Genomic DNA, 25,725 nt, shown 5'->3' with positions numbered 1-25,725 from the left:
TTGAAAACATTCTATTTAATTTATACAAATAACTACTAAATAGAAAAAGTAGATTAAAACAAAATAGTTATTTTTCTGGCAGAGTTTAAATGCATATTATATAGCTTAGAAGAAATAAAATGCATTTTCCCCACAGCATTCATGACCTAAAACTCTAGTGAACTCCTGCCTTGCTGTCCTCCTCTAGATCAGTGGGATGCTGGGCACAGTGCCGTGTGGGTAATGGCTATATATGTGTTCCATATTCGAACTGAAAACATGTTACAGACCACACACCTACAAATGTGAAGCACTTAGGATGTGACTTATCGAGCTGTAATATGACAATACAGAAAACAATTCATGTCTCAGGTTATATCGTGTTACAAAAACATCTGTGTAAGAAATCATGAAAGAGGCCACATAAAAATAAGCTTTAACTTTATGCACTTATTTCACAGTTTAAAAAACTGCCAAGTGCACTAGTAATAAATAATTTGCAAGTTTTGTATAAAGGAGAAATTCCTAGTGTTCAGCATTATTGTAAACATCAGTACACATGTAAAATGCAGCTAAAATCTGACAGTTACATTTTCAGTTTACCAAATTCGTTTCCTATTCTTCAGGCATAGATCAATGTAGTATACAGCCAATCTTATTTTTGGCAAGTCATGTCATTAAAATTAACAGTGACAGTGCAAGTAAGGAATGCAAAGAATTCCTAGTGCAATAAAGAAGATAAGCACAGGCAATATTGCTGATTAAAATTTACCACTTCCACGTGTTCCTGGGAGTGATTTTAGGAGAATTAAAAACAAAAAAAACCAAAAAAAAAAAAAAAGGAAAAAAAAAGGAAAAAAGCTGTTCAAAGCCATTATTTAATGCCCTGATCTTGTCTTAGGATTTCTCTGTCTTCCTTCAGGCCACTACCTTTGCAACAGTCCATCCAGCTGAGTCCTTAGAGCTTGACCGTTTGCGAAATGCCCACTGTAGTCGCTGAGCAAAGTCCGTGCGGTTCCGGCGTCTCCCAGCAGACGCCTTGGTGAGAAGAGCCTCTGCCTCTGCAAGCAGCCACGTGGAGCCAACGTATCCACTGCCTGGCCAGGCTGCTTCCCAACCAGGCAGACGCCTTCCTGCCAGGAGAGCACCAGGAGAAGGGGGTCAACAGTCAGCTTTCAGTTTGTCTAAGGAATTATCGATTTTGGTCAATGTCTTTTTGATTCGCAGGGCTGTGAGTCTGGCGGATGGGTTCTGGTACCAGCACTCTTTCATCAGCTTGGCCAGAGATGTTAACGTCTGAGGAGAGAGGAAAAGACAAAACACACGTTTAAGGACAGGGATCACAAGCCAAGGAGCACTGGGCTGGGCCAGGCCCTAACAACACCCCACTGCAGAGCCTGCTGAGGGCTGACTGCTGCCTGTCCAACACTCAGCCTTCACACACCAGACAGTCCCGATACAACAGGTAAGCTGAACAGTAACCAGGCAGCGGCCAGCTGGAGTGACAAGCTGCTGTGACTTAATGCTGCAGCTCTGCCAGTTTTCTAGTTAACAGAACACTACAGGCTCCTTCCAGCAAACCTGCCCCCTGCAAGGCCAACAAAGGGCGCTGGAGGAGGCATGGGTTTTCTGTCAGCGTTCATCATGCCTGGTGCAGCTGGCTGGGGCTGCTGGAGCCATCAGTCACCAAAACCTGGCAGGTGGGACCTCATCCTTCTGGCTGCAGCCAGCACACAGACCCAAACTGACCCCCACAGCTCCCAGACCAGCTCTGGTGAAGGCAAAGAGAGGCACTGGCCTCTCCACAGGAGCAGCAGGTCCCCAGTCTCTGTCCTGAATCTGAGCCATGGCAAGGTGTACAGAGGCTACCTTGTCCTTACAGGATTCCCCCCTGGAGAGCCCACCATGGGACGAGCAGCTTTACAGCAGCTCGTTCAACCCTGCTACTAAACAGCTGATCCGGGAGCAGCGGAGACGCGACAGCCCCAGGCTGGCTCCCTGCAGCCCCTGCCTGCCCCCAGACCAAGGGCCAGCACCCCCCTGCAGCCCGGCTGTGCCCAGCCCTGACGAGCAGCGCTGAGAGCACCCTGATCTCAAGCCATAGCCAAAATAACCTCTGAGTGTTTCAGAGGCAGCTGGGCCCCCCCAGCACACCAACTTACGGGGTCTGAGAACCATCTGTTGGGAATGTTTGGCCTCTGCTGGTCCACACAGACCACTTTCCTCATGTCTTCAAAACTGGGATCGTTCGGAACCAAGTCGTAGAAGGGTGGTTTGTAGTCTTCCACAATACCTAGAGAGACACAAGAGGCACTGCTTAGTGAGGCTGCAGTGGAACGCTGTCCCTGCACAGAGAGACCACCCAGCCCTCTGCACAGCACAAAAACCCTTCAGGAGGTACCAGCACGGTGCCCAACAGCCGCTGCACAGCACCGACTGCCACAGGAGCAGCTTCTGCTGCCCCAAACGTTCATTAATTGGCTCAGGCTACAGCTCCACAAAACGAGAGCTACATCCACTTTGCAGATGCTTGAGCCGAAGTGCCAAGAAACAAATTCACTTGCCAGAAGCCACTGCTGATAACGTGCTCCCTGCCACACATCTGGGATTGAAGCTCCTCACTGGGGGTTCTACTGGGCTTACCAACACTTTGCACTGCTCCAGGATTCCCATAGGAGCCCACAAGCAGGTCAGTACCAACAGACCCCCACGCTGGGCTTCAGACAACTTGATTCCTTGCTGCTGAAGCAGTGAAGTGCCCAGGGTAACTGGCACCATGTCCCACTACAAAGCCCAGCACCAACAGCTGTGGCACCCGGCGTCTCCGCACGCTCTGCACGACTCCGCGCTGGAAAAGGAGCTCATGCACGTGCTCACACAACGTGTCACCCAGCCTACAGAGAGCTGGCAGGCTGGAAAGCCTTTTGCCTACTCCAACAGCACTGTTTCATCAGTGGATTGAGCTCACAAGTGATCTACAGGGAGCTCAGCTTTCTTAGGAAGCCAACTTAAAAACTGGTGCTCAAAGAGAGGCATTTGGGACAGCAGCTGGGAGAAGCACCAAGCGACCGAGGCCCTCGATGTACACCAGAACCACTGCAGAACTGCCTCTGGCAGGCTGGCAGCTCTGCCTGTGTCACACACACCTGAAATCCCAGAGAATCTGTTGCTTTGGATATCCTGAGGTTGAAAAGAAGTTCTCAGACTTTGCTAGGGCGGTTGGGATCTAGTTTTCTTGTTATACAGGAGATAAAGATTCAAGTCCCATGGATCCTCTGTAAAGTCTGTAAATCCCTCTGCAGTGGCCAGTGAAAAGGGAATCCATCTTCAGGACACCACAGCCCCCTTCAAGAGCTGCAGGGCAGTCCAAAGACCTGGCTGCCCGAGCAAGTTACCGTACCAAAGCACCTACCAGTGCCCTGTGGCACTCCAACACAGACACAGGAGGAGAGACTACGCTGCACAAAGAGGTACCACCCCTACCCCCCTGACTGCACTGAGCATCACCCACAGCACTGCACTCCTGGCTTCTCTCCTCCTGCTTCCCGATGGAGCCCAGGAGAGCAGCTGCTGGCTGAGCAGCAGAGCCTCCTGCGAGCCCACACTGCCCATGCTTCTGCTGCAGATAAAAGCAGTGGCTTCAAACACAGGGCTACATCACAGGGCTACATCACAGGGCTCTGGAAACGCTTCCAGGGTCCACAAGGAAAACAGATGAACTTTATCGCCCCAAGAGAGAGTCTGGCACCAATTACTGTTTTCCTGGGGTCTTTCTGAAGTGCAGGGTATGGAGCTGGCTGCCTCAGAGGAGAGGCACAGTAACAAGCATGAAGTGAACTTTTACTCCAAGGGAGCAACTCCCGAGCACTCAGCCAAACATCACCAACCCCACGGGACCCCCACTGGCCCTGAGCACTCAGCCAAACGTCACCGACCCCACGGGACCCCCACTGGCTCCACAGCAGCCGCTGGTGCTGCCAGCGAGCTCGGTGACCTCCCGCCCACAGCACTGGGCTCGCAGCGCTGCCCTGTGACACGCTGCCCTCGCCCACTGCCTGGGAAGGGAAGGCGAGCCTGTGCTGGCTACAGGGACACCCCAGGGCGATCGGGATGCCCCGCAGCTTGCTGCCCTCCCAGCACTTGTAAGGGGAGCTCTGCAATTGCAATACAGCCAGTACAGCCTATCTTTGCCCCTGGAAACGCTGTCTCTTTGCTACTCAAATCAATCAGAGCTCTCACCTCCCCCACCCCAGCACTTTCCTCACCTTTACCCCTTGTCCCTTTAGTGTCACCTTGTCCTACATGTGCAGCAATCTAGGGTGCACAGCACAATCCCCACAAACACTTGCCAACAGGCCCAGCCTCGCAGGCAGGACAATGACCCCAAAGGTGATGGCCTGGGCAGCAACCACCTTTCAGCTTCTGGTGCTGCTCTTAATCCTGAAGAGATCACAGTGCCAGTAATGACAGTGACAGGTGACCAGGAACAGAGCTGCAAGGGCCCGGTACCGGGGAAGGAATGATGCACGGCATGGAATGCCAGGAAGGAGGCACATCCAAAACCCCTGGTCTGTTTGAAGGGAGTGAAATACTGGTTTGGGGGCTTAAATTGCATTTTTCAAGTACAGAGAGAAGAGTTCTGAGTGGCTCCAGCCTCAGCACAGAGGTGGTACACATGTATCCTCTGTTGTGGCGAAGGCGTTTCCGACCGCTAAGCGCAACAGAGAAGCCCTGGGAACCACTGTGTCTCCCTGAGGATCACTAGACAACTTTAAACATTTAAAACCAAACATTTTAGCAGTATCTGAAGAGACCAGACTTAGATCCCAACTCCAGAGTCTCCAGGAGCTGAAGCTCTGAACCAGGCTGGCTCACGGAACAGACTCAGCACCTCCACCCATCAGGGAGGGATGAGGAGTGTCCATCAGCACAGCGCAGCAGCCAAGCTCTCTGGTGCGGGTGTCAGTGCCACTGGCATGCCAGCACCCAGGTCACACCGACATGCCACCCTGACCTCAGCAAGCTCCCTCCCAGCGCCAAAGGTTTGGGGTCTAACAGGGTCAGCCAAGTGCCCACCTGACAGGGAAGTTATTTCCCTACTGCCACGCACTTGGATTCAAGAGAGAACACGTGCTCCATTCAAACCAGGGCCAGGAAGTGTCATTGCTCATGGCAACCAGCAGCAACACAGAGCAACTGCAGCATGTACTCTGGAACTTGTACTGCCATCGTCTTAAACTTAAGCTTAACTGACGTGGCCAGTGTCATGTCGTAGCTGTAGCACTGCTAGAGGCTGAGCTCAGCCTGAGTCAAGTCACGGAGGCATTTACCCACCAGCTTGGGTAGGTATACGGCCCGTGCCGAGTCTCACATGCCCCGGTGAAGGTGCCAGCACAGCCTGAGCTCTCAGCTAAAGGCAGCTCAGGCAAACTGCTGCGGGCTGCAGCAGCTGGGAGGTACCTGCACATCAGGGGACATCTCTAACAGCCACCCTTCCATGGAGTTCTCCTCCCCAGAGGTAATGGGGTACACCTGTGTACTGTCAATGTACAAGATGCACACACGAGCGTGAAGGTGTGTTCATACCCCAGGCAGCACCCAGGATCACAGCCCCCAGGAACAGCACTGGGCAAGTCAGGCCCAGGGCTGGCAGCACACGTGTGGAAGGCTACATGGGAAGGTGTGCATCCTGCTGTCCTGCTGCTGTGCACACAGAGCCCCATGAGGTGCTGATGTGTGAGCACTGCTGGTCCCTCACCCACAGCCATGAGCACGGTCCCTCCGCAGCCCGACTGCTTCCCACTGCACGAGCATCACCTATGGCACAGTGACTGTGCCAACCCCTGCCCAGCAGGCCCATCGCATCACAGCAGCTGGGAAGCTGCAGTGCTCCAGGCTGTGAGACAGCGCAGAGCACAAAGCTGCGCTGCAAACAGTGACGTTACAGCTTTAACTCTCCAGGCACTCACTCTGACACGAGCTGCAGCCCAGAGGTCTCCAAACATTGGGAAATGCAAGGAGCAAGCCCTCACATCTGCCAATAAACGGGACATGAACACCATGCCTGCACAGGACTTCTCCTTCCTGTCATTAGCCACGGACACCTGAGTGCATCATTGACCCACGATTCCACTGATGAACCATACCAACACCAGAACACCTATGCTGTTCGTCGCATGTCTTCACTGCCAGAGGGCTACCTGAAGGGAGGAGGATGGCCGGTCACGAGCTCAGCCCTGGCCACCCAGAGAGCCAGAATACTCATCCACTGTATCCAAGGTGCCAACAACTGCACAGGCAGCGAAGCGTCAGGAACCAACAGACCTCAGAGGTCCAGCATTCTGCTGGGTGTCCTCCACATTTTGGTGGCAGGTGCTTTGCAGTGAATTAGTTTGCTTGGCCCCTTCCAAACCACGTGAGGGGTCCCAGGCACTTACCGTTGCTAACCATGCGCCTCGCTACCTCCCAGAGCACGAGCCCGAAGGCCCAGATGTCCACCCTTTTGTAGGAGTCGAAGCAGTCTGCCTGGATCGTCTCGTCCAAGACTTCGGGGGCCATGTAGCGCTTGGTACCCACGCGGGGGTTGTTCCCCACGTCCAGCTGATTGGTGCTTTGGGAGTGCATCACCGCAAGGCCTGGGGGGCAAGAGAAAACCAAGTCACAGTTGGGTCCCTTTAAAACCACAGGGGCAGACACTTAACATTCCACGTGAGCGGTGACGCCCATCAGCCAGTTCCCAAGGAAGGAGCTGAAGAGTCCAACTGTCCAAAGCCCAACTGGGTCGGCTCTAGGCTAGCAATCAAAAACAGCCCCCGTGGCCGCAGGCTTAGCCCAATTATCTCCTCAGGGATTACCATTAAGCATGTTATTGCGCTGTTGCAAAATGTTGTCATTAAGTGTTTTGCAGCCACTGGATGTCACCAGCGCTCTAAGCACGTATACACAGAAGGCCAGGCATCTGTTCCTCAGAAGACAACAATTTTACACAGCATTCAAGTTTATTTATAGAACTTTGGGGTAGGTGGATATATCCGACCTGTGGGGAAGAGAGAAGAAAAACACTGCACGCTGGAGATACACAAGTTAAAAAAGAAAGCTGGAAAATAAAAAACACCGTATCTGCGGTAGCCTGAAAAACAAACATCCTCAAGCTGATCTGAAATGAGTCACTCCAAACCACTCTACCTGGTTTCTACTAATTACTAAACATTTAAGCAAAGAACATTATGTGAGGAACTAAATTACTGTAAATTTGGAAACACACCGAGTACTCGTTTTGCCCTGGTAAACAGAGAGCACTGCAAATTGAGCAGCAACAGATGCATGACATAACTAAGCAATAGAAAAGACAACACAAACTCTCCCTAATTTCCTCAACAAATCTTGTAAGAATAACATACACCATTTACATTTAACGTGAGTTTATTTTAGGTGAAGCTTAAAATGCTTCTTAACTCAGTCCTGCAAAAAATGAACCTGTCGCCAGGTTTTTCCCCTTTCCAAACAATAGTCTGTACATCACCACCATAAAAACCTGGAACACGCCTTCCTACAACCCAAATGAGCTCCAAGGCATTTGGAGCTGCTGAAGAGCACTCATGGCAGCTCTAGAGACATCATCTCCTAACCCCACGACTGCCAAGAAGGTGACTTGGAAAGCCTGCTCTCCAGTTAAACCAGCATTTGTCATAGATACACACACACTCCCCATACATTGGTGTGTGTGCTGATTTTAGCTTCTGTTAGACAATACACATGGCTTACAGTATTATTTTTACAACTCCCACTGGAAACAAAGGTTAGAAAACCAATTTCCTGGCAAACTCTGAAGACACCAAGACTTTGGAGAAGGCTGTGATAAAAATCACACTACTCCATCCAGACTGGGCAAAGCCTGACAGGTCAAAGGTTGGAGGCTGAGGGATGCAAGTCAGCATCCTGCACCCTACGAACTACCAGGGTGTCGCAACAAGGTCAAGGGACGCCCGTGTTGTAATCGGGGTCTCATCACGGTGGCGCCTGTGCTGTTTATGGGTCAGGAGCAGATCGGCACTGCCACAGCTTCTCCCACCTCTGGAGACCTCATGGCACGTCTGAGTTAAGGGACATGACTGCTGCTGGGGGAAGCTCGTGCTGTAAGGCATGGATTCTTAAAAATGAATAAAGCAGCTTGTCAGGAGAGCAAACTGATGGAGCACACTGGTGTTCAAGACACCAACAAATGCTCTTTGGGATACTGAAGTACCTGTGGGAAACAAAACCTGAGCAGGTTTTGTTTAACTCTGTTAACATCCTTTGTCCCTTCCTTACAAACACCAGTGTTAGCTTCACGCAGGGACGTGCTGCTCTGCACAGAGGGGCAAGGGGAGAGCTGGGCTCTGTCTTTTGTGTAATGTTACTCTGCTGCTCAGCGAAGCTGCTGAACCAAGACCTGCTCCAGAGCACGTGTGCTGCTTTAGAATGGCAGAACCTTCCACAGTGCTGAGACTGAAGCCCGGGTGACACCCCCCTAGACTTCATCACACAGGTTCTGCTTAGCTAGAGCATGCTGGACACAGCCTGTGGTGTACCTGCAGCTCTGTCTGGGTGGGCTGCTGCCCCAGAGACTCGTCTGCAGCACGTGTGCTGAGGGACGAGCACCCAACTCAGAGCTCCTGCACTTGCTGCCAGCCACGAGGACCAGGACTGGGCAGGCACCCACCTCACTGGTTCAGGCGTGCAGCACCCAGGCTGCTGGCAAAGCCCACAGGACACACATCAGTGTGACTTTATTCTTCTTGGTTTTCAGAGGTTTAGCTTGGAGATCAGGAAGTTTCTTTACCAAAAGTTGGTCAAGCACTGAACTGGAGCTGAACAGCTGCCCAGGGCAGTGCTGAGTTGCCACCCCATGCAGAGGTATTTAAAGGACAGGCAGATGCTGCGTGGATGCGGCGCTTGGGGACATGGTTTACTGGGCGTGGTGGTGTTGGGATGATGGTTGGACTTGGTGATCTTAGAGGTCTTTTCCAACCCTAAGGACTCAACGGTTCAAATTCAGATAGGCCCAGGTAGTTCTCTGCCTTCCCTGGCTCTCCTCTCCCTCAGGCAAGGGCGACAGGAGCCCCGCCACTCCAGAAGCCCCATCTCTGCGTGGCCACCGGCTCTGGGGGATGAAGGAGCCCCGCTGCCCGACCGCTCCCCAGCGCCCTGCGGCTGGCAGCATGACCCACCAGCGGGTGCCGGGACCCGGCCTGCGGCTGCCCCGGGGCCGGGCGGGCCGCAGCCCTGCGCTGGAAGCCAGGCGGACCCCTCCGCGGGTCCCGGGCCCGTCCCTCCGCGCCCCGTCCGTCCGTCCGTCCGTCGGTCTGTCCGTCCGCGCCACCTAGCGGCATCGGCGGGGCGCGGCCGGGACACGTCACACACACACACACACACCCCCCCCCCTCGCCGAGACGTCACCCACACGCCCCCGTCCCCGCCGGGACACGCCACACCCCCCTTGCCCTCGCCGAGCCGTCCCGGCCCGGGCCCGCCGCACGCACCCAGGTCGGCGATGCAGCACTGCCCGTTTTTCTTGACCAGGATGTTCTTGCTCTTGAGGTCGCGGTGGGCGATGGCGGGCTTGCCCTGCGTGCCGAAGATCTCGATGTGCAGGTGCGCCAGCCCGCTGGCGATGGACAGCACCAGGCGCAGGCAGCTGACCGTGTCCAGCGTGGTGAGCTGCAGGTAGTCGTACAGGGACCCCATCTCGTGGTAGTGGGTGATGAGCCAGAGCTGGGTGCTGGAGTTGCGGGAGGTCATGTCGGAGGCGATGAAGCCTGCGGGGAGAGGCAGGGGGACAGCGGTGTCAGGGGACAGAGCTCCCCCCACACTCCCCAGGGAAGGGCCCCGGGCTGGCAGGCCCCTCCTGCCTGCCCCCTCCAAGGGGCTCAGGCAGCACCATGGTGGCAGGGGACCGATGCTCTGGCACACCAACTTCAGTCTGCTCACAGTAACACATTTACACGTTTGTTCAGCCCCCAGCAAACACACACAGCTGCTTGTTGGGACGGACCATGCGCTCTGGAAAGAACCAGCAGTTTCCCCCCCTCCTTCCTGAAGGACTCAGGGCAGGGAGGTCACTGTTAGGCAGTGTCCGTACAGCTGCATCGCACCAGCAAGCGGCACTGCCTCTGACAGACAGGGCACACACAGTCCTTCCTGGTTTTAAGGACAACAAGCAGCCAGTGCAGGCTGCTGAGACAAGAGGTAAGTGTGTTTCACATACACATCGGCCCCTGTGAAGAGATGCTGTGCCAGCTGCACCTTCACACCCAAGGTCAGCCTGCCACGGCACCCCCAACAATCGGCCTTCACGGGTCAAACTCATCCCACAGGACAGGAGCACCACATCCTGCTGACCCAGCTCAGATAAAATGCCTCTTTGTGCCTCAGCAACAACTTGCTCTCCCCTGACCCCTGTTTTTGATAAATCAATCCCCTTCTGATTGATAAATCGCTCTCTGCTGCTGGCCAGCTCGCAGCGGGGCCACACAACAAGCACAGAGAGCAGGGCACAGCACCTCTGCCTGTCACAGCTGTATTTCACAACGATCTTCTACAGAGCAGCAGAGAAAAACTTCAATTTGAAGCTCATGAACCTCAAGAACAGCTTCCAAAACTGGTGCATTAAAACAGAACCCAACACTCAGGACCAGCTCCCCTCCCGTTACCCCTGGATTCGCTGCGTGTCAGCACACTTGTGGCCTCAACAGCTTTAGCTGGGAAGCAACAGAAGTTTCAGTCACAAGCCAGAGGAACAAATCATGTTTATTAAAGGCCCTGGTGTGACACCTGTCAGAAAGAACACCCACTGCTGTCTCTCCTGCAGTGTGACACTTCTGCAGCCCAGGATGTTGTTTAGCATCACATCTAAATACATTCTGTACAACAGCCAACAAATGTGACAGTTATCAAGAAAGACTAAACACAGACAGAGGGAGATGGGGAACGTGTAACGCAATTTCAGCCAAGCTACTTGCTTTCTTGGGCAGGCAAGTCCAATAATTCACATTTCAGGAGGCCACCAAATTATTTTTGTAGCAACAAAGGGAAACATTAGAAAAACGTCAAGTGGGATGAGCTACAGAGCCAAGGAATATTCCCCAGCAGGGAACAGGGAGCCCAAGGGAAAGCGACTGCAGACAGACAGACAGAGGGTGAGGTAATGTCACACACAGGAAATACGCCACTGCTTTTATCTGCAGAGGTTGCACCCCAGAAAAGGTGACCTGCCTGCCAGGAATCAGATGCAGCTCACAGCAAGTTAAAGCCATCTCCTGTGCTCTGGGAACTGAGCACATGAAGTACAGCGGGGGTGGAAGATTCAAAATCAAGTGAGATACATCATGAGGGGTCAGCTGTAGTTAAAGAGCAAAGGAACTTAGCCTGACCCTGAGCAGAACAGTTAAACAGAGCAAACGATGGCTGCACACTGCAGTTTGAAACACCTGAGTGCTCTTCCTTGTGCCTGAACAATCTCAGCATCAACTCCTGCCCAGTTTCTCCCAGGCAAATGGAAGTTTTCCCAGCACTAGATTCAGCACCCATCCTGCCCCTAACACACTGCAGTGCTCTTCTGCCACTCAAGGCCAAGGCAGAGCTCTTCATGCAGGCCTGTGGCACCTCCATTCCTCTCTCTCTGCACCATGTTGCCAACAACCTGTTGATGTGGCTGTCTGCTGCTCGCTGCAGTACTGCTGCAGGGCAGTGATGCACAGCTGCTACAACACTCTGTCCAGCTGAGACTGAGACTTCAGCACCCTCCTGCAAGTCTCCCCCTCAAAATCTCCCTTCAACTATTTACCACACAGACAAGAACCTGACCTCAAAGACTTCAAGACCAGGGGCCAACCTGCAGTGCTCTGCAGGTGAGCTGCCTGGTTGACACACCTGTACACCATCCAGCCAGGAGACAGGAAAATGGCCCTTCCACTTACCCAAAATATTCTCGTGCCGCAGCAATACAGTGTTGTACAACTCAGTTTCCCTGAACCAGGATTTTTCATCCCTAGAAGAGAAGATCTTCACAGCAACGTTTTCTCCTTGCCACTGACCCCTCCAAACTTCTCCGTAACGGCCCTTTCCTGGTGGGGGAAAGCACAGTGAAAGTTGTCAACTAACAATCTCTGCCAAGCCTGGAAAATCTCATGTATCACATCAGTAACTGGGGAGAAACAGATAATGAAGATGGGACATTAAGCTTTTTCTCTACATTTGCTCCCAAGACCTGGCACTAGATGTGAACAAGACTTCTACTAACCTACACACTCCACAAGCGTGATCTGGCGAGCCACCGTTCTTTGCACCAAGAAAGGAAGCCCAGAGCCACTTCCAGATGTGCAGGAATGATCCAGTAGATCCTGTTGAAAAGGAAAAGCAGATGTTTAGAACCTAGAAGAGCTGACATTTTCTCCTCAGATTAAATACACAAAGGCACCCCACTTCCCAGGGCAGGTACAGTACAGCCCATGGGCATCACGGTGGCTCCAGCGCTGCCGTCTGACCACTCAGGACTGAGACACGCTGGTGCCATCACCCTACAGATGGGCAGAGAATCCCCCTTCCAAGTGTTCATCACCTCAAAGAACTGGCAGGGGAGCCAGTTTATGCATGATGACCTTCTGCCAGAAGTTCTACACACAACACAACGTATCATTTCATTCTCAGATTTCTTATTCCACCTCTATATTTTATTTGGCTTTACAGTATCACTTTAATAAGTAAATCACTTTAATAGGTAGAGGATAATCCATTTTTACTGCCCGTGAACCCACAGGCTCACTTGTCACCCACAAGCTATCCTCTGTGGTGAAATTCCACCCTTTTGCAGCACTCTGGTTCTCTTACCTCACGCTCTCTCTATTCTTTTCTGCCAACCTATTCCAAGAAGGTTAACATCCACTTTGTTTTCCTCCACATTTTTTATGCCTTACAATAATCCGAGCCAGCTCAGTATGAAAGAAACTTATGTCCTCTAAGTTCTCCTACACCTGAAGCCTTCAGCCCTATAGAGTCACCAGCATTTACTGTGGAACATCCATGCAGACGTTCCCATCCTGCTGTGGGCTGTTCCCAGCAGTGACCAGGCAGCACAGCAGCGTGCTCTGTCCGTGAGTGAAGAGCATCCCCTGCCTGCCCAGTATTTCCCAGCAGCCTTTAATCACCCCTGCCAGGCCACTGAGCTCCCCGGGCTGGAGGCTTGCTCTGGGGCTCCAGCCCTGCCACTGAGCTCCCTGGGCTGGAGGCTTGCTCTGGGGCTCCAGCTCTTGCTGGGCTCCCTGGGAAGCGTGCTCAGGCAGGAGTGGGTCTCCCCAACCCTGAACCCTTCTGGGCAGGCTGAACCTATGAGGGCTGGGGCCCCCCATGGCACATGCACCTCTGTCCCCACTTCTGAGTCTGCGTGTGACTTTATGAAGCTCCCTGGTTCTGCAGGCAGAGCTTCAGCTGTGAGGGAGAGGAGGAAGGCAGCTGCAGCAACCTTCACCGCCGTGCTCCCGTGGGACCCACCGCCATCGGCTGGCTAACAGCACCCAGGGCTACCTGGGATGTCCTCACCTATCTGGCTGACCCCAGACACCATCCCAGAGCAGAGCAGGAGCCCAACAGGTGCCCAGCAGCTCCTCTACCAGACCTGTCACACTCAGATGCCCTGAAAACCACACAGCACCTTCATGTCACCAGACACCTCTGGTTTAGCCATCAAATCCCCAGATGAAGTGCTATAGATTAGTTCAGTAACAGTGAAGAGAAAGCAAATCATGCAATACTTTGCTATTTTGACAGTAATCTAATAAAGATCTGTAAAGAATGCAGAATGACTTCACATGCCTTACACAAAGCATTTAGGTAGTTTTTGGGACAGACTCAGTGTCGGTCTCCTTCCCTGAAGGGGCCAAACCTTGCCAGCTGAACAGGCCCTCAAAACAAAAGCCATTCTGTGTTCACTAACAGCATGGAAGGGCTGGCCCAAACTGCTCAGGTTTGGTAGTTATTTGTAACCAAAACCACTTTAAAAACAAACAAGGTGACAGGAACACCACCTGCATCACCTACACTGGCTACATCCCTGAGACTCCAGAAAACTTCCCATAACAAGTCTGTCTTGTAAGTTTTTATCAGTTCCTGGTATTTTTAGTGCATGGAAACCAGACTTTAACCTGCAAGCTTAGGACAAAAAGCCATGAATGAGATTCTAATTGAATGCTAAAATCCTATTAGCCTTTTAAAAAGCTAATACCCAGCTACTGTCATAGCTGGGACTTCCGTACTAGTTCCAATCATTAACAACTGCATTACTGGGCTTTTTCTTCTTCTTCTTCTCCTCTTTACAAAGGAGAGCAGGATAAAAAGCATAAGCATAATCAACTTCCTAATATTTGCAGCAAACTGCACTACTGAGCTTTAACCAGACCCGATGAAATCTCATTATTCCTAACAATTTGTTAATGAGTACTCCAGAAAAAGATAATTTAAGAGGGACAGGAGACTGCTGTTTTGCTTTTTAATACAAACTAAGAGCTCGTTTTCCTTCCTGCTTGTATCAGAGGGGAAAAAAACCCTAAACCAAAACAATAAACAACCCAAACTTACCTGCAGTGACAGGAAAAACAAGAGTTGAAGAGGCAACAGCTCTTTCCATGTCCCATTAGGGAGCTTGGGGCTTTAAGCATCTGCTACACGACTGGGACTAATCCTGAATCTAAAGTACTCTCACCTGGGGCAAAACTAGCAATTTAAAACTCACAATGGAGAAGAAAAATCCAGAATTTAAGTAATTTAAGAAACTGTTTAGTCCAACACTTAGGAACAAGGAACTACCACCCAACTCAGAGGCTGGCCAGACAAGCCAGCTCCATCACACCAAGCCTTGACAGTCAGCACCTCCTCCAATGCCTTTCTAAAGGAATTTCAATTTATTCCTCAGGTTTTATTTAATGTTATTTGGAAATGGTGATGACTTGAAGCGCAAAAGGATTGCACATGTAATGGGAACAGTCTTGTGCTGATAAGAGATAAGAGCTGGTAGAGGCTGGAAGTCAGCGCCAAGGACAGATACCCAGCTGCGCACGAGCAGGGCAGCAGCAGAAGGCTGCTGCAGTCTGCCCCACACCTGGTCCTGCAGTTAGGGCAGTGCCTGGACATCTGGAGCTGGGAGGGAGACAATCCCACTGCTCCATCTTACATCCAAAGCCAAAGCTGTTACCAGAGCAGCCACCTCACGGTCCCTCCAGAGGGGCAGCCTGGTCTCTGTACCTCAGGCTGTGTCCTTTCCAAGGGCATCACGAGTGGAGTGAATCAGGGGGTGCAGATGTTACCTGGAGTACGAGGCACATGGATGTATGTGGGGGCACTGGGGAATCAGCATATGGGGCTACTAGAGGTGCAGTGAATTACAGGTGCATGTGGGAGCCCTGACTCACAGGATGCCTTCCTCCAGCGCCCTGCCAGCCCCATGCTGAACACCCCGCAGCCTCCTCACCCCGCTGCTCAACGTACGCCAACCTATGGCACTACCCCGTGTTAACAAACACCTTCCTTACGTTTAACCTTGCTCTTACTTGTTGATTTTGATGCCTGTTGTAGTGCAGAGAGGGCAAACAACTGATTCCTACCCATCCTCCCCTTACTCCTTGCCACACCGCCCGGCTCCATCATTCCCCCACTCCCTTAAGAGACCTGTGCTCCTCCTTCTGGCCAAAGCCGGGGTTTACTGCTCCCTCCCCACACCAGAGACACATATCAGGGCATCCAAATGGCCAGAACTCCGATTACTTAGTTTAACCTGTTCTTCCCTACAGAAGCATCTTCCCTGCTCCCAACTGCATCCCTTACTGGCCTCCTCAAGCCCTGAAAATGCCCTTCTTGGGACATGCTTGTGAACAGAATGGGTTTGCACATGACTCTCCCAACACTTCCCCACAGCAGTATTTAGAGAAACATCTCTGCCTCAGAACAAAAAGATCCAATAGTTTTCAGCTCCCCAAAACAGCTCCAGCTTTTGAGTGGTCCCACAGACCCTTCTTTTGATAAACTCCTGTAGCTGGGCATGCAGAGCAGTGTAAGCTTTCAGGTGAGGAGGTGCAGTCCTTGCCTGGGGGATTTCTTCTCTTTTTGGCACAGTCAAAACTGCCTCCACAGCTGGCAGTAACCAACACTTTCTATGGAAGGCACTGAGGGTTATTCTTAACTTACAAAAATACCCACTTCAGTTTCTCTTCCCTACAGAGAGGGACACTAACACGCCCCAGAACACAGAAAGAAAAGCCCCAGTTCATGTATTTAGTATCACATTTTTAAAATAATACTTGTGTTCTGGGCCATTTTTCTTCAGCCAGTTTTCCAACCTGCAGGGAAAGTCCATAATGGTGGGAAAGCTCCAAACTGGAAGTGTTTTCCAGGCTCTTGATGTTGAGGAGATTATCTCTGAAGTGCAAGGAGCAGAACACATCTCTTTGCACTGGTTTCAGACACGACACTCAAGCTGCCTCTGAAGCTTCACTTGCTCGGTTTTGGTGAGGCAGGGGGAAGCTGCTGGCAACACTCTGTCATCCTCAAGTAGAAGGGTAAGGCACATGAAGTGTTTAAAAAGTAAACACTTTCCTGTATCACTTCATCTTCCAGAGGCTGCATGAACAGGAACATGCTTTCCAAGCTGAAGTCTGAGTGAGCATCTCATTTCTTAGAGCTCATTCCACTCAGCTCTCAGCAGAGCTTCAGTGATTGATTTCCCAGCCATCCCAGAGCTCTCACACCGAGATCACAGGAGCCAGGTTTGGAGATTTTAGAAGTTACAAATCTCTGTCCCTTCTTCCCCTGGCATCACATCTTTCCCAGCCTTACAGGCTGTCTTTCATGTATCAAAGCCACAGTAGGTTTTTACACCCTGTGTTACTGCTCCAGGCTACCCACCCATCACACATGCTGCTCTGCCATCCAGACACCACTTCTAGGAACCACAGCAGCCTGACTTACAGCTTATGGCAACTCTCACACCTGCAAAAGCTATCTCCTGGTTAAATTTCATTAAACCATGGCTTTGTGAGCATGGGAACATCACCACAGCAGTCCTGACACCGTGTCCCCTGGCAGGAAAAGGTCCTGCTGCTGACATGGCCACGTCTGGAGGGTAGGAAGAGGGTGCTCAGAAGTGAGGAAAGCTCACACAAATCCCACCACACACAGGGGTTACTTACTGCCAGCGTGCTGTCTCCAACATTAGATGCAATGAGCCCCTCGATGGTGCCGTACTCTGCATCCCTCGAGTTGAGCCTCTCCATGTGGTTCTTCTGTATTCTCCGGATGATCAGCACAGCTACTGCAGAAAAAACTACCAGCACTACCACAGGAGCCAGGATAACGATGATGAGTGTTTCCATGCTGTAACCTGCAGCCTCTCCTTGATAGGTTTGCCCTTGGGAAGGGGAGGAAGAAAAGACAGAAGAAGGGGAAAAGAGAAAAATAAACAAATATCAGTGAATTTCCAGAGGAAGTCTGTAAAAGCAACATGTAAACTTGGGAGCCTCCTGGTCTGAGAGGGAGGTGTGTCCCAGCCTGAGATCTGTGTGCACTCACACAAGGGATGCTGCTGGGGCTGTCCCCACAGACCCCAGCACAGACCCCAGCCATGGCCCTGTGATTCAGCACGCTGTAACCTGTCCTTCACCCAGCAACAGATCCTTCAACCTGGGGGCTCTGCAGCCATCTCACCCCCATCACACCAGCGGAACGAGGCTCTTTGCTTTCTCAAACCCCACCGTTCATTCACCAGCCTCTCACCTTTGGAGGAAGGCAGCTGCGCAGTGATGTTCATGTTGCACAGGTATCCTTGGCAGCACTCAACAGCCTGGTCAGGAGAGGGAGGGGTTTTGCACGTCATTTTCCCTTGTTCATAGACTTGGAAGCAGCCCTTCTGGTAAACCTTAGCCCCGTCATTAATGCTCAGGGAAGCGAAACACTGCTGGCCTTGGCAGCGATCTCCGTTCCCGCAGGACATGCCCTCACACACACACTCGTAGTGGACCATGTTGAGCTTCAGTTCATCGTCTGTAGAAGAGGAGAGATGAGGAACAAAATCACCCTGTCCTTCACAGCTTCACTTACAGAGAGGTAACAAAATCCTTAGGCGACAAAACCTTCTGTTTAAGGGAAGAAAAACTACTTGGGAACAGTGCTGAGAACCCCCAAGCAGGAGCTAATGTCTAGTTCAGCCACTGCAGCAGGACAAAGGTAGGAGCCTGCACCATCAGAGAAACACCAGTCCCATCTGCTCCCTCCCAGTACCCACATTCTAAGAGTTCAGGCATTTTACAGAGTTTGGGTGATTTTCCACGGCCTCTGCAGGCATATACCACAGGACAGCATCTACACAGGGGCACTCAGCAGAGGCAAAACACTAACAGTGTAAATTTACAACAGATGTGTCAAACCACATCATATTTCTATATGGAAATAGTTCTCCAGTATTCCAGAAATGGCATTAACTAAATCAAATTAAGGCTGTTTAAATTTGCCGTGGACACAGTGACAGGGGTTCAGCAGGTTTACAAGCTCGCTGGAGAAGCGGATCTGGATGGACTTTCCCAGGAAAGCCTTGGAGGAGAACCTTGGGAGTCTGAGTCTGAGTAACCGAGGGAAAAGCAGCACACTCTGTGGGGGGTACACCACCCCCCCTTCCACTGCAGACACTTGGGCTAAGCTGGAGGAAGAATTTGTAGGAGAACTTAGAGTAGGAACTGAAACTTCCAGGTATCCTCAGCAAAGCATTTTGGGAGCCCTGGCTGGAAAGGGCCACTCGCTCTGCGCTGAACCACACATGCTGCCCACTCAGGAACACACACACCAGGTCACTCTGGTCTGGGCCAGCTGATGGAGAACCCTGGAAGCTCCAGTCCCCGGGCACATCCAGGTGCCCGTGGTGGGGAACAGCCCGGTGCACAGGGAGGGCTGCTGCAGAGGCTCACCTGAGGAAGGCAGAAGGCACCGCTGCTGTTGCACACAGCCTGCACACACACACACCAAGGTTACAGCAGCTTGATTCACACTTTTTAGCTCTAACATGTAAGAAGAATTTCCAGCCACAGATGCAGTGGATGCTCCCAAAATAGCAGCTGAGCATACCATGTGCTGGACTTTCTCAAGGCTATCACTGGAGTCTGCCCACTGGGAACAGAACTCTGTTTTCCCCTTTGTTTCCTTCCCCATCCCCCACGATGAACACACACACAAGTACAATTTCCCATTGCTGAGCCACTAACTAAATTAGGGTATGAATCCCAAAATCAGACAGCATCTGTCACACCTATGTCCAGTACTGGTATACAGGGTCACACACGTACCGAGTAACCACTTTGCTACTTCTGTGGAGCTTTTAGCAGAAAGAAGTTACACCGAGCATCCCTACCACCAGAGCTCGGTGTCCCCCAGGCCGCAGGACCACACAGCCAGGACAGTAACACACACGCCCTTGGTCCCGAGGCTGGAAAAGCTGCAGTGCCCGAAGCCAGGGCCCTGCAAGGGACCAGCTGCCCAGGCACAGTCACCATTTCCCACGGGGCACAGGACCCACACTGTGCTTAGCACAGCCTGCCCAGCAGCCCCACAGCACCCAGGACTCCATTCTGCCCAGTGAGCGAGGTGTTCCTGCCCTGCGTGGCACACAGGACAGAGCCGGGGGCTGCAGCCATCAGCAGCAGAGGCAGCTGCTCTCAGGGGCAGGACAGCTAACCCACCACCCCAGAGCCCACAAGACCTCACCTGGCTCGCAGCCTGCTTCAGCATAACACCTCCCCTTCTCCTGACCCCAGAGCCGAGCTCTGGTCAGCAGTTGGTGTGGTTCTGGCAGCAGCCCAGCTCCCCTCACGTCACCTCCTGGAGCAGCTCCGCAAGCCAAGGTGGGCCAGGAGCGACTGCCCCGCCACGGGCACTCGCTCAGCCCGCAGAGTGAACCCCACGTCCCGACCGGCAGTGAGCCCAGGTGTTGAAACTGCAGGCACACCGCCTGCCGCTCCAGTCCGAAGGCAGGGCGAGCCATCTAACAGGATGCCCGAGATGCTTCTCTCTCTCTCAGTTTCTGAACTCCAGGGTGCAGGACAGGTACCAGCCAGCCCTTCCATCAGCAGTGCTCACCCAAAGCCAGGCTGGACTTCCCCGAGCGGGAGGGCAATTTGGGCTGCAGACCCAGTCACAGCACTGACCGTGTCCCCGTCCCTGCAGGCAGAGTGGCAGAGCAGGAGCAGAGAGCAGACTGATGCTTCAGCACACACGTACAAGCTGAACGCGGTGCTAGAGCCAGGAGCAAGCTCCCCGTGCACACAGCCAGCCACGCAGGGCTGGCTGCTCCAGCCACAGGTCCCAGAGGAGCCAGCAGCGCCGGCAAAGCTCAGCTGTGTTGGCACAGGGTGAAGGGCAGGGCTGGACTGGGCAGTACTGCTCCACAGCTCTCAGCAGCATGGCCGAGTGAGACCACAGGAGAGATGTGACCAGCAAACCCCACAGCAGCTGCAATCAAGAGGTTACAGCTGAAGCAGATAACCCTCCACCACACAGGACCACAGGTAAGCATCCTCAGCCACAGCCTGGGCACAGAAGGCTCTCTGGCCACCATGCACAGCAGTCGGGCAGCACACACAGGGCAGAAGCCAGGCTCCAAAACACTTCCCTTACCTTTTTAATCTTTTTTTGAATATTTTGAATTACAGGGGTTGGAAGGGACCCCCAGAGCCCATGGGGTCCAACCCCCTGCCCAAGCAGGGTCCCTAGGACAGGGCACACAGGGCGGTGTCCAGACGGGGCTGGAATCTCTCCAGAGATGGAGACTCCACAGCCCCTGGGCAGCCTGTCCCAGGGCTCCCTCACCCTCACTGGGAAGAAGTTCTTCCCCACATTGGGGGGGAACTCCCTGTGCTCCAACTTGCAGCCATCGCCCCTTGTCCTGTCCCCACAGACACTGAGCAGAGGCTGCCCATGTCCCCCTGTGTCCCACCCTTCAGCTATTGATACCCATTGATCAGATCCCCTCTCAGGCTGCTTCTCTCCAGACTGAACAGCCCCAGCTCGCTCAGCCTTTCCTCACAGGGCAGATGCTCCAGGCACAGATTCTCAGCACACACTCTTGTCCCGTAGCGCGGGGCTCGCTGCTGCACGTCTGCCCCACACACACTGTGCACACACACGGGCGACGTGCCACGCAGATGCAGAGCTTTGCATTAACTTCTCATTAACTGGTTTATTAGCTCCTTATTATGAAAGTGTCAAAACCAAAGCTCCCTTATTCTGTTTGTTCATTCACTTTATGAAAGTCAATAATTAAGAGTGCTGACTCTAATTACCAGGCGTTTCACCAGAGCTGAAGCACTCCCTGTTCCCCTGTAAGCGAGGACAGGGCATGCTGTGAGCGATGTTGGGGTGCCAGCACCCAGCCCAGCCACCCTGACCTGCGCTGCTGGGTGCCAAACCACCACATGATGATGGCAGTGGGCAGACAGAGCCCAGCTTCATTACCCTGCACGGCTAACGATGGAAACGATGCAAGGAACAAAGACAAGGTGCTGGCTTCTATGTGAAGCTGACTTTGCACAACCAGCTGCTGAGCTGGACAGTTGTATTTCGTGGTTGAGGTCCAACACCTGGGCAGTGAGCACTGTTACCTGCTTAAGGAAATACCAGCATACTCCTCTCCAAGGAGGAATGCACCTCACTCCTTTCTGGTAACACACCTTAACTTTGAGGTGACCTCTTCACGTTTTCCAGGGAAACAGGCAGCACTTGGACACCTTTCCTCCTTGGCTCTACAGCAACACAGCTTCCTCAACTACCTTTGACTTGAAAAAACGCCTGTCAACTGCACGTGGTTTGCAAATACTGAAGTAATTTCAGAAAGCACAGGACATTAAAAGCACGTGCTATCCTAAGAGCTTCATTTTCCCTTCTAACGATGTGGTGCTAGTATTACCTGTACCTTTTGAGAAGGGCTCTGACAGCATCGAATCATTTCCTTCTGGCAGCACACCGCCGCCACACACCCCCTCACGAAGTGTCATCAAGCTGGAAGGGACCCAGGAGGCCCATCAAGCCCAAGTCCCTGCGCCGCACAGGGCTGCACTCAGCTTGCAGCTCAGGGCTGGCACGTACCACACAAGGCAGGATGTGCATGGAGCGCAGGTGTGCACGGGGGACGACCTGCACAGCACCGCAGGGCCTCTCAGCACGGGGCTGGAAACCAGGCCGAGGGTGGGCAGAGGCGAACAGGCCGTGCACCAAAGCCTCACACCACCCATCCCTCTGCTCACTGAGACTCACCTGTGTGACAGTGGAGATGTGAGGGCAGCGACACGTCCAGTGCAGCCGGCAGCTGCGCGGCAGGACGGCGCCGCGTGGCAGGACGGCGCCGCGTGGCAGGACGGCGCCGCGTGGCAGGACGGCGCCACGCCTCCATGGCCGCGTGCTGCGGATGCACGGACGCTGCGGTCATCGCTAACCGCGGGCACGCCAGGCCGAGCCCAGCCCGCAGACCAGCGGGATGCAGCCTCCCGCGCCCAGCCCCCGCGCTGTGCCACCGCGGCTGGGATCCCGGCCTGGGCTTGCAGCTCGGCTTCCAGCGGGACCACCTGCCGTGTGGGGCACCCTGCTCCCACGCAGAACCCGGGAACCGAACCAGGAAGGGTACAAACCACAGGGGAAGCTCATTTCGGAGAGCTGCTGCCGTCTGCAGCGGGATGGCAGGGACCTCACACCCAAAGGCTGGAGTACGTAGAAGCAGGAATATTCTTCTTAAACGCCCAGGACTGGGGGAAGGAAGAGCTGGGACCTGCTACGGCTTCCTATCATCATGAACTGAAGATGAAGGAAAGCAGACTTGGAAAAATTAAGATCTCTTTAGCCTGTTCCATTGTACATTAGACAGCCTGTTTGGTGGTTAGCTCCCCTTGATGATTTTTAGTCACTTCAGGGGAGCAGAAGATAAATCAGCTCGTGGAGGGGATGTTTCTCATTCCAATGCACACAGCAGCAAGCATTGTAAGGCAGCCACACCAGCAATCACACAGTCAGCTTGGCTGGAAAAGGCCTTTACATCAGAGCCCAGCACAGACCTCACCTTGCCAAGCCCATCACTAGGCCCCGTCCCCACGTCTTTCAAACACGGCCAGGGACGGTGACCAACCGCTCCCCTGGGCAGCCCACAGTGATGTGTTCTGAGTATCCCCAGCCTCTGCACTGTCCAGCACTAACAGCTGCTCAGCCCCAGCACTGTTCCCCACACAACAGGAGACCCTGCCCAGCCTGCCCCGTTCAGGGGCTGCGCTCGGCAGCGGGACACAGCCCAGACACTGTCCCCCCAGCACTAGGAAGGGCCGAAGCACCAGCAGCACGTGACATGCTGTGCTCCTAACGCTGCTGCCGGGGCAAGGAAACGGCACTTGTGCACGGCCACTGGTAAGTGAAAGCTTCACAAACAGCTGGGAAGCAGCAGGTGGGAAGCAGGCTGGGCAGGGGGCACCAGGCCCATCCCACGGGCAGCAGTAGAGGATGGACTTCCATTCCCTCAAGGGGCCTCCAAAGGCACAAACACAGGGGGATGACCGGGGAAAGACCTGAACAGGGGGAAGACCAGCACAATTCGTGTTTGTTAGACAAGTAACTGCTCAGGGAAAACTCCCCATAGGAAGCACAGCAGGAGGTGTGGGAAGGAATAGAGCAGGAAAAGCAAAGCAAGATTGACACATCTGCTCCACAAAGTCTTCCACGGGAGCTCTGTCACTGTGGGAAGGGAACACAGGCCCAAAGACAGAGCTCTCCACAAAGCAAGCTGAACAAGCTCTCTGTCGGCACGGCAGCCCCTGTCAGGAAGGGGAAACCCCGCTCCACACAGATGTCTGTCTGGCACAGGCAGATGGACAGCAAGAACCCAACACCCACACACAGCTCTGCTGACACTCTCCTGCCCCGCACCAAAGCTCACTCCAGCAGCTCAGCTGGGCCAGCTCTGCCTTTGCTTCCAGGGATGCACCATCCTCTGCTTCCAGCCTCAGTATCCCAGGCAGCTGGGAAAAGAAAGCACCTTGGCACAGACTTAGTGACCCTTCTCTTCCTGATGGCTTATCAGCATCTCTCCCACAGAAAGAGACCAGTTAAGCCTTAGAAGCTAGGGTAGCACAGGCTTCTGACTCCACACAGCATAGGAGAAACAAACCAGGACCACAGGCTTCAGTGCACACCCCTGTGTTTTTCTCCACCAACTGCTCTGAATGCCAAGGATGGGAAGGGCAGGTGGTTTAGTGTTCAGATTTTTAATATAAGGAGTTCTGAAAGCTGGAAATGTTTGAGGCAGATAGCTGCACTTCAAGAGTGATAAGCGTGATAACTGCTACCAAGCCTTATTTCAAGATAGCATTGCATCAATAGCACTGGCAGTTCAATGTATTCCCACAGGCATTCACCCAGTGCTCCTCCCCTCTCACATTTTGTCTCAATTTCCTATTCATAGACGTGACTAAAGTCAGCAACTAGACCTCTGTGTGGTTTTAATCCTCCCCTTTCATGATCCATTCTAACACTGTTTAAAACTCTGCCTTTCATTACTCACATCAGCACTTGAAAATACCCATGTTTCAGCAGGGCAGCTCAGGAGGTTTCACAAGGGAACCACCAAGGACTGTGGATACGCCACACGCCTCTCAGGTCACTTTCAATTTAAATTGGGGAAACCGAGTTACTCTCAGAAAACCTTAATTCAACACTTCAAAAGACTGTTGGTGAAGTAGCAAGCACGCATCTTTCAGAGGGTCACCTCCCAAAACATCCCAAAGAGCTTTGGCTTCCCCACAGCAGTGGGAATACCCCTCTCCTGTTCTGCTGATGCAAACCTTTCAACACGTGGTATGTCACACAGCCTTTACGTGCACACAGCTGTGTAACCCATTTATGACAAGGTGACTTCCCACAGCCAAAGTCCTTACTACAGCAATCATGGAGAAGTGACCAAGCACCATACTGGAAGCTCCAAAGTCTTCCCAGAGAAAAAAGAACTTGGCTTCAAAGAGCACAAGCACACAACTGCACCTCAGCCAGGGCTGGCAGGACGTCCTCCTTACACAGCACAGTAACCTGATACCCAAACACTTTCCCATTTCCCTCCCCAGGCCTGTGCCCATCACACGTGCAGTGCATTGTATACATAAATGGGCAACGAATACCCTCAGAACAGCTGGGCATGGGAAAGCAAACAGCTGGTTCCCCAGAGGGCTCTGCCCATGCTGTCAGCCAGGGAGGAGCAGGGTCTCCGGCAGCTGAGCCGACTCCAACCTGGCCCCACCAGCAGCAGAGCGCTGCTGCACCGCGACACAAGTCACTCACCTTGCCAGCCTGGGGAGGGAAACGCCATCAGGATCAGCACAGGAAGAATCATCACTCCGTCTGCCATTGCAGAGCTGCAAGAGAGACAAGACATGAGAGCTGTGCACACTTGCACTGGCATCTGAAAATGCATCCCCCCCCCAAGAGCATTTAGCAACATCTTCCATCAATTCCTTATACAGAATGCAGAACCACCAAGGTTGGTCTCCTTTTCATTGTGTCTCCTTTCTCAAATAATTTCCTTCGTTTACAAAACTCTGCGTCTACCTCAGTTTCTTAAATCTGATGTTTGTTTGCTGCTGGAGCCACAGAAACGTCACTTGCAACTACAGTGCCCATACCCAGCACACCAGGAGGAAAACGTGACCCCTTCAG

At 52.9% G+C, this 25,725-nt stretch overlaps 1 protein-coding gene across 1 annotated transcript; it reads right to left on the bottom strand.

The window, feature by feature from the left end:
• On the bottom strand, positions 1-25,420 carry ACVR1 (activin A receptor type 1). Its single transcript, XM_084264667.1, has 9 exons — positions 25,351-25,420; positions 17,776-18,042; positions 17,193-17,410; positions 12,260-12,359; positions 11,937-12,083; positions 9,501-9,776; positions 6,417-6,614; positions 2,142-2,272; positions 1-1,275 (listed from the first exon to the last, which is right to left on the bottom strand). Exons 1-9 carry the CDS (start codon positions 25,415-25,417, stop codon positions 1,141-1,143), a joined length of 1,539 nt encoding a protein of 512 aa, XP_084120793.1. The 5' UTR covers positions 25,418-25,420; the 3' UTR covers positions 1-1,140.
• Between the last annotated feature and the right edge of the window lie 305 nt (positions 25,421-25,725).

The sequence above is a fragment of the Gallinula chloropus genome (assembly GCF_964237585.1).
Source record: "Gallinula chloropus genome assembly, chromosome: 5".
Classification (NCBI taxonomy): Eukaryota; Metazoa; Chordata; class Aves; order Gruiformes; family Rallidae; genus Gallinula; species Gallinula chloropus.
Note: the sequence above shows the minus strand (reverse complement) of the source record. Positions and strands in the feature narration are given on the sequence as shown.

What these genes read in the sequence shown, in the direction of transcription:
- ACVR1 (XM_084264667.1), bottom strand. Translation starts at nt 25,417, where the DNA reads ATGGCAGACGGAGTGATGATTCTTCCTGTGCTGATCCTGATGGCGTTT. An exon ending in GTGCTGCATCGCCGACCTGG is followed by an intron (nt 6,615 to 9,500) that starts GTGCGTGCGGCG and finishes CTTGCCCCCCAG; the next exon opens with GCCTTGCGGTGATGCACTCC. An exon ending in ACAGATGGTTCTCAGACCCC is followed by an intron (nt 1,276 to 2,141) that starts GTAAGTTGGTGT and finishes CTCTCTCCTCAG; the next exon opens with ACGTTAACATCTCTGGCCAA.